The 8,263-nt window shown below is 35.3% G+C and overlaps 1 protein-coding gene across 1 annotated transcript; it reads left to right on the top strand.

Annotated features, from left to right (window-relative positions):
- The first annotated feature begins 6,100 nt into the window (after nucleotides 1-6,100).
- Nucleotides 6,101-7,069, top strand: LOC114613337 (olfactory receptor 11G2-like). The gene has a single exon (XM_028758614.1). The coding sequence runs from the start codon at nucleotides 6,134-6,136 to the stop codon at nucleotides 7,067-7,069; it is 936 nt and encodes a 311-aa protein (XP_028614447.1). The 5' UTR covers nucleotides 6,101-6,133.
- The last annotated feature ends 1,194 nt before the right edge of the window (nucleotides 7,070-8,263 follow it).

Here is an 8,263-nt window from a genome sequence, read left to right as displayed (position 1 = left end):
CACAGAGGCTGGTCTCAAACCCCAGTGATCTAGCTTTGGAATCTGTGCCTTTCCACACATGCTTTATAGGCCAGTGAAGTCACGGAATATGCTGATATATTTATTGTCTGGATTGATGGGAAGTTTACCAGTGAAAATGCAAAACATGGGCTCTACTCTGTTTCTAGGGCTTAGCTTTAAAGGGAAAGAAAGTAACCATGAAAAAGACACAGGGCACTAAATTATTGTTCAGAATTCCACAGAACTCTGAAGCCCTACTTTTATGCTCCACTTCATAGGACTCAACACAAAGTGGCCAACACCAGAAGGAACAGGTCAATTCACAACAATATGTTAGAAAAGAAGGTTCTTTTGCATTTAAGCACTGATAAGAATTTAGTACAAGTAGTCTAGTGGAAGCATTTTATCCTCAGTTCAGATCTAATTTTATTAACATTAAAAGCTTTCATTATTTTCCTATTTTCTAGGAAAGTTTCTTAAAGCTTATGCTTGGGAAACTACCCTGAGAGAGAGCTGCTCAAAACAGCATAATGCATGTTGTTGATACCAAAGCACACAGCTCCCACCTCAATACAGATGAGAAATAGTCTTAATTTGGGGATATTTCAAAAGAATTCAGATAACAATACAGAACTCTACATGAATGCTCATAGTCTAATAACACAAATGCAGGCTGCCCAAAAAGACATGTTATACTTTGAAAATGCTTACATGATATTTTACTTATTACATAATAAAGAAATTCATAAACTGAGCCGTTTATCAAACACATCATTATCAGACTCTCCCTGCATTTGGAAGTTATGTACTTTTTGTCCCATGGCATTAGAAAAGCTCATTCCTAGTGTCTGGTAAAGATGGGCCTGAGAAGTGAGAAAAAAACAGTCTTCAGGAGAGAGAAATAGCAAATCTGCTAAGGAATTAATCCTTGAATCATCAAATTTATCAACCTTTGTAATATGGCTCTAACTTCACTTTTATTCCATATTTTGAATCTGATAAAACATTTACTTACAACATATTGGAAATATTATATCTAAAATAGAAATAGTTAAGAACACAGAATGGCCTATAGAACCAAAAATATTAGTTGGGGAAAACAGATACTATGGCTGGCCAATCAGTCTTTGACTAGATTGTAAGTTTCTTCCTTTGTTTACAGTTATCTGTACTACATAAAATATTTTTATTTGAAATAATTTGTTTTTCTTTAGTTCTAGTTAACTTTCTAGAACATTTAATTACATCTTTATAAATTTATGATGAATAATTAGTTCTAATGCAAAGGGAGATTTGCCATAATATCTAAGTTATTATAATTCTTATCTGTGGTTGATAATTTTAAGTATCCTGTTATGGTGGTAGTACATCAGGTTTTAATTTGGGATATTACAAAAGAATGAAGATAGCAGTACAGTACTGCTTAGCATACTTTTTAACAAATTTATTTTTTTCATTAAACAGGAACGAAGTAAAAATCCAGACTTGTAAAGATTGCATAAGCTGTTGTGACATAATCAAATTTTATTTCTTATTTTGCAATTGGAAAGGAAAATTGTGTTACAATAGAAGTTAATCTTATACAATTGCTCATTTATTCTTACCAGCAAATATTGCTATTAAATTTTAATAACAATTAAAAGTATTAAATATCACTTAATAAATACAGGCATGGACTTTCAAGTTATTAAATACCATAAACATTGTCAATAGAGACTGTTTTGTACCATTTGAGTACAAAATAGTCAATTAAATCTGCAGTATTTTGAAAAGAGTCTAAAGTTACTCTGATGTGGCAGGAGTCTGAATGTGCCCTAGTGTTTCTCAGATCCTTGACTCTATCCTCTGGTGACCTGAGTCTGATCTCTGAGAACCTAAGCAGTAGAAGGAGAGAACCAACACCTGTAAGATGTCCTTTCATCTGCACACGTGCACTGTGGCATGTATGTACACACACATGAACACATACATGCACATATTCGTACACACATTCACACACACGAAATAAATACAAAAATATAAATGTAAATTTTAAAACAAAATTAACATTGTTTTCCTCATTTTTTCCTGAATGTGCTGCATTTATCACAAACAATTTTAATTCATTTTATGTTTTTAATTATGTATATGTTACAAGATGTGTACATGAGTGCTCTTATCTCCAGAGGCTAGAATTCTTGGATCCTTCTGAAACTGGGGATACAGGTGATACTGAGTTGTCAATCCTACCTCCACAAACTAACCTTTATAAAAGTAATCTACTTTTATGGACCCAGTTAGTGTTCTTCCTTCTTTCTTAATAAGAAGTTTATCTTGGTTTGTCTCTAATAATTTCAATTTAAGAGGGGATACTCCCCAAATAGGGCTTCTTTGGAAGATTTAAAATACCTTTGTCAATTTAAAAACTAGACTTTTTTCAAGCTATTTTGAATAATAAGAGAGTTGTTATGAACTGTAATAAAACACTTGAACATGTTAACATGTTAAAATAGGTTAAGTGAGATGAAAGCACAAAAATATGATTAATGAAAGAAAATTATATCCCTATTTGTAGCTTTATTTAATATAAAGTTATATATGCCAATTACCCATTGGAAGAGTAAATGTGTAAAGTTGTGGCTGCCAAGCCTGGTGACCTGAGTCTGATACCTGGAGACATAAACAGTAGAAGAAAGAACCAACTCCTATATTTTGTTCTCTAATCTCCACATGCACTATGACATGTTTGTACTCACACATGAATATATGCATCCATGTATGTTTACACATACACACACACAAACACACAAAGGAAATACATAAATCTATAAATATAGACTTGGAAACAAAATTAGTATCATTGTTATTGGTTGGGAGCATGCCAAAGGAAATTCAAACTATCTTACAATATTTCAAAATCTAAATAATAATGGATTTAAGAATTATAAAACAGAAGAATCAGTAGAAGTGTTGCAAGAGGGTCTTTGACTTTACTTGGGGTATTCATGTGTTGTTTTAGTTGAAGATGAATGTCACCCAGATTTCCTGAACTTATGTGCATTTGAAGACACTGACACAAGTTTAAGGTAAGATAAACTCAAAATAGTTTTGATTTGCATGTTCCTAATGTCTAACATGTGAACATTTCTTTAAATGTTTCCCAGCCATTGGGCATTCCTCAATTGAAAATTATGTTTAGATCTGGCTAGCCTTGATTGTCAACTTGAGGAGAATCACCTGGGAATCAAATTTCAATTAGCATTGTTCATGTCCAATGTGTGGAGTACTATGACAGTTATGCCATTGTGGGTGGTTCCACTCCATGGGCAGGGGATTCTAAACTGTAATGGTGAGAAAGTGAGCTGAATGCTGACATGAATGCATTCATGCCCTTCTTCTGACTGTAGATGAAGTAAGACCAGCAGCCTCAAGTTGCTGGTGCCCTGACATTTCCACTGTGATAAAACTATAACTTGCAACTATGAGGTTGCTTTTCTCAAGGTATTTTGTTTTGACAATAGAAATGAAGACAGAAAGCCTCCATGAGATACTGAGATGGATACAAAAAAAAAAAAATGTAGAGTAGGTAAGATTTCCAAGCAAAGAGAAAACCTATGGCGAAGAACCTATACAGGAATGAAACAGTCATCTTCTAGAGAAAGAAGTCCTGTAGAGCTGGAAAAAAAAAATGGGAAATGGGGAGGTAGACCAGGAAATAGAAGTTGGAAAATAAGTAAGCATAGGCAAAGGCCAGATTATTTAGGGCCCATGCATGCTAAATCGGTGCTTAGATTTTACACTACAGTAGGAAAGTTTTTAAATGCAAATAATGTTCTCTGATCAAACTATGAAAAGTCAGTATGGCTACAGCATGACTGTGAAAAACTAGAGGGATCATTCAGGAAGATCTTGTAACAATCCAAAGATATGATAATGGAGGCTTGAACCTCAGGTACACAGAGTGATATAGAGCCAAGGAATCTAGGCACAGATTGAAAACAGAGCCTTTGAGAATGACATCTATGCTGATGTGTATGAAGACCAAGAGAAAGAGAATAGATAAAATACTACATAGGAGAGAAATTCCTCAAACATTTACTCAGTTTTCTATGGTTTCAAAAGTAAATAGTCAAAATGGATAAGTTGAGAATTTAGAAAACTTGGTCAAACTAGGTATACTAAAACACACGGCCAATAAATCATTTGAATTTGTTTTTATTTACTTAGTTAGTTAGTTAGTTAGCTAGTTAGTTGTTCATTTATCTACATCTCAAATGCTCCCTCCCTCCTTGTCCTTCCTCACAGAGTCCTTCCCCTCATTCTCCCTCCCCCTCTGGATGGTGGGGCCTGCCTCTGCATTCTCCTACCTTAGCAATATTAAGTCTCTGCCAGATTAGATGCATCCTCTTGAACTGATTATTTTTTAATATCATGGATTAACTTTATTTTTTATTGGATATTTTATTTATTTACAATACAGATGCCATCCACTTTCCCCATTTCCCCTCCCTTAGAACTCCCTATCCCATCCCCCTCTTCTCCTTTATGCTTTTATACCATTTTGATTACATGTGTATATTAAGGTCAGTTCTAGGTTAAGGATCTAGAAATACAATAGATGCAAATAGACAACGAACAAGCAATGCAATAAACACAAATAGTCAAAGAAAAAGCAAGGCATTAAAGCCAATTACATGATCACTCCCATGATCACTATTTCTAAAGGATTATCAAGATGACCAAAGTATCTGAACCTACTTCCCTGTCCTAGCCCAAGGTCATTTTCATGTCTGAAGCCTACTTCCTTGTTCTAGCCTAAAATTTAGATTCCTGTCTGAAATTACTTTGTTCTAGCCTAATATTTAGGTTCCTGCCTGAGATTACTTCTTTGTTCTAGCCTAAGATTTAGATTCCTACCTGAAATTACTTCTTTGTTGAACCGATTTTTTTAAGGTTATCATTTCTCTAAGTTAAACCACAAATATAACCACTTAATAATTTGCATGTGTATGTGTTATCATATCTTTTGAGATTAAATTGCTTGAATCCATTAGTTATTTAAAATTTAACTAATATCCTTCCTGCTACTCATCAGTAAAAATTGCACCAAGAGATCCAAGGATTCATTCTTGAAACATATACAAAAAGCAAGGAAAATAGGATAATTTTTTCTTTTAAAATGATGAATATCTTGAATGATATGATTATATTAACTATAGTATCGTGCAACTCCTAATTTCAACTTCATCAGATTACTAATATTAAATTTAACTTTACCTATGTCTTTAAATTCCAGTGATTTGTAAATTGCCATTATAAAATTTGATGGATTTATACATGACTTTGCTATTTAAAACAATGACTTAAAAAAATAGATTTTCCTGAAAGATAGTTATTCTCTAATAATATTTTAGATGACACTAAATTCCCGTTTCTTGTTTTGGCAGTTCTGTGGATCAAGTCAGAACTTAATGAATGCTTGGTGGGTGTTCTTCCACTGAGCTGTGATTATAACCCAAAACTCTCAAATTTTTCCTGCTTGGAATTATCAAATAATTCATATAAGAACAAATGTACTGGGTGACTATTTAAAGAATACTACTAAAATCTTTATTTGTTTGTTTGGTTAAAACAGAATCTCATATAACCCAAACTCACCTCAAACTTAATATATGATTGACAATAGCTTTTAACATCTAACAATCCTACTTCCATCTCTCAAGTGCTGGGGTTACAGGTATGCAAAATCATGAGTAGCTTTCATTCATTTTTTAACAACAAAATATTTCTAAATATGAATCATACATATCTTCTATCACATCCAAAACAATATTCTTTGATATATCTATTCCATCTACCTATGCTTACAATAGTATCTGATGAAGAAACAGTCAACCTAGTCTATTTATATCAATGGAAGAGAAGCAGAGGAGTGACTGGTTATGCAGCACAGAGTGAGGGTTTATACATTTCTTCTCATTTCTGAATATCCAGTACTTAGAAAAAATATCTAGAAAATGGTAAAAATTCAATTAAATATTGAAGTGATGATGATGAGCAAATTATTCTGTTTCCTGTCTGGGCAAAAAAATAACCTCCCACGGCTTTACTAGAATATTCAATAATTTCTGATGCTTTCACAGGTCACAGACAGATGAGAATGCACAACAGCACAAGCAACTCCAGCACCATCACTGGCTTCATCCTCCTGGGCTTCCCCTGCTCCAGGGAGGGGCAGATCCTCCTCTTTGTCCTCTTCTTCATTGTTTACCTCCTCATCCTCATGGGCAACGCTTCCATCATCTGTGCTGTGTACTGTGATCAGAAACTCCACACCCCCATGTACTTCCTGCTGGCCAACTTCTCCTTCCTGGAGATCTGGTATGTCACCTCCACAGTCCCCAACATGTTGGCCAACTTCCTCTCTGACACCAAGGTCATCTCCCTCTCTGGATGCTTCCTACAATTCTATTTCTTCTTCTCCTTGGGTTCTACAGAATGCCTTTTCCTGGCAGTCATGGCATTTGATCGCTACCTTGCCATCTGCAGACCATTACATTATCCTGCTCTCATGACTGGGCACCTCTGCAACATCCTTGTGGTCAGTTGCTGGGTGCTTGGTTTCCTCTGGTTCCCTGTTCCCATCACCATAATCTCCCAGATGTCCTTCTGTGGGTCCAGAATTATAGACCACTTCCTGTGTGATCCAGGCCCTTTGTTGGCCCTTACCTGTTCCAGATCCCCATTGATGGAGGTTTTCTGGACAATTATAACGTCCCTTATCCTGTTTGTTCCTTTTCTCTTTATCATGGGATCTTATACATTGGTCCTGAGAGCTGTGTTCAGAGTTCCTTCAAGAGATGGACAAAAAAAGGCTTTCTCCACTTGTGGGTCTCATCTCACAGTAGTTTCACTCTTTTATGGCTCAGTGATGATAATGTATCTGAGCCCAACATCTGAGCATGAAGCTGGAATGCAGAAGGTTGTGACTCTGTTTTATTCTCTGGTTACTCCACTCATTAATCCCGTAATATACAGTCTGAGGAACAAAGATATGAAACATGCCCTGCAGAAGGTTTTAAGAACATAAAATTTGGAATTTTAAGTGACCAAAACACATTTAACCATATATACATACATTTGAATATATTGAATTCAGATGATAGATAGATAGATAGATAGATAGATAGATAGATAGATAGATAGATAGATGATAGAATATTCAACCAAAAGAATGATTAAACTGTGCCATTTACAGCAACATAAATAACATGGAAAAACATTGTGTGAAGTAAAACATGTCAGTTATTAGAAGTCAAATTCTTCGTGTTCTCACTTGTGTATAGAAAGTGTTTTTAAAAAATGAATAGTATACTGATCCCAAGAAGTGCTTACTCACAAGAGCCTGACATTGCTATCTCCTGAGAGGTTCTGCCAGAGCTGTACTGATACAAATGAGGATGCTTGAAGCCGTAGGATTCAGCATGGGGACTCCAATGGAGAAGATAGGAGAAGGACTAAAGGAGCTGAAGGGGTTTCCAACCCCATAGGAAGAACAACAATATCAACCAACCAGACCCCCCTCCAGAGCTCTCAGAGACTAAACCACCAACCAAAGTGTACACATGGAGGAACCCATGGTTCTGGCTGCATATGTAGCAGAAGATGATCTTATCTGACATCAATGGGAGGGGAGGCCCTTGGCCCAGTGAAGGCTGGATGTTCCAGTGTTGGGGAATACTAGGCTGGTGAGGCAGAAGTTTGTGGGTGGGTGGGAGCACCCTCATAGAAGCAGGGGGAGTGGGATGGGATAGGGGGTTTGTGGAGAGGAAACTAAGAAAGTGGTAACATTTGAAATGTAAATAAATAAAATAACCAATAAAAACTGCCAAAAAATAAATAAGTAATAAAAATAAAAAATGAATAGGATAATGTCTCCCAGAGACTAGGAAGTATAAGGTGAAGCAATATAGTTAGTGTTTGCAGGGGTGCCGTTGGATAGTTACCAAACAAATATGTTTGATAGCATAATAAAATAATATGTCTGACTAGCATTAATTCTATTTCAAACAAAAGGACTGAGATATGGAATGTTCCCAACATGAAAATAAGACAAACATACAATGTTTATGACAATTACATAGAAACTATATACATTGTATTGATATAGTGAATGTCACTTTTGATCTACAAATATGTACAGTTATTATAAAAAATAAAAATACAGAACTAAACAGCTTAAAGCATGTCTATAATCTGAGAACTTAAAAGGATGGACGGGAGG

Source organism: Grammomys surdaster, unplaced genomic scaffold, assembly GCF_004785775.1.
Source record: "Grammomys surdaster isolate TR1022 unplaced genomic scaffold, NIH_TR_1.0 126198, whole genome shotgun sequence".
In the NCBI taxonomy this organism is placed as follows: Eukaryota; Metazoa; Chordata; class Mammalia; order Rodentia; family Muridae; genus Grammomys; species Grammomys surdaster.
Note: the sequence above shows the minus strand (reverse complement) of the source record. Positions and strands in the feature narration are given on the sequence as shown.

Coding starts and splice junctions, on each gene's coding strand:
- LOC114613337 (XM_028758614.1), top strand. CDS start 6,134: ATGAGAATGCACAACAGCACAAGCAACTCCAGCACCATCACTGGCTTC.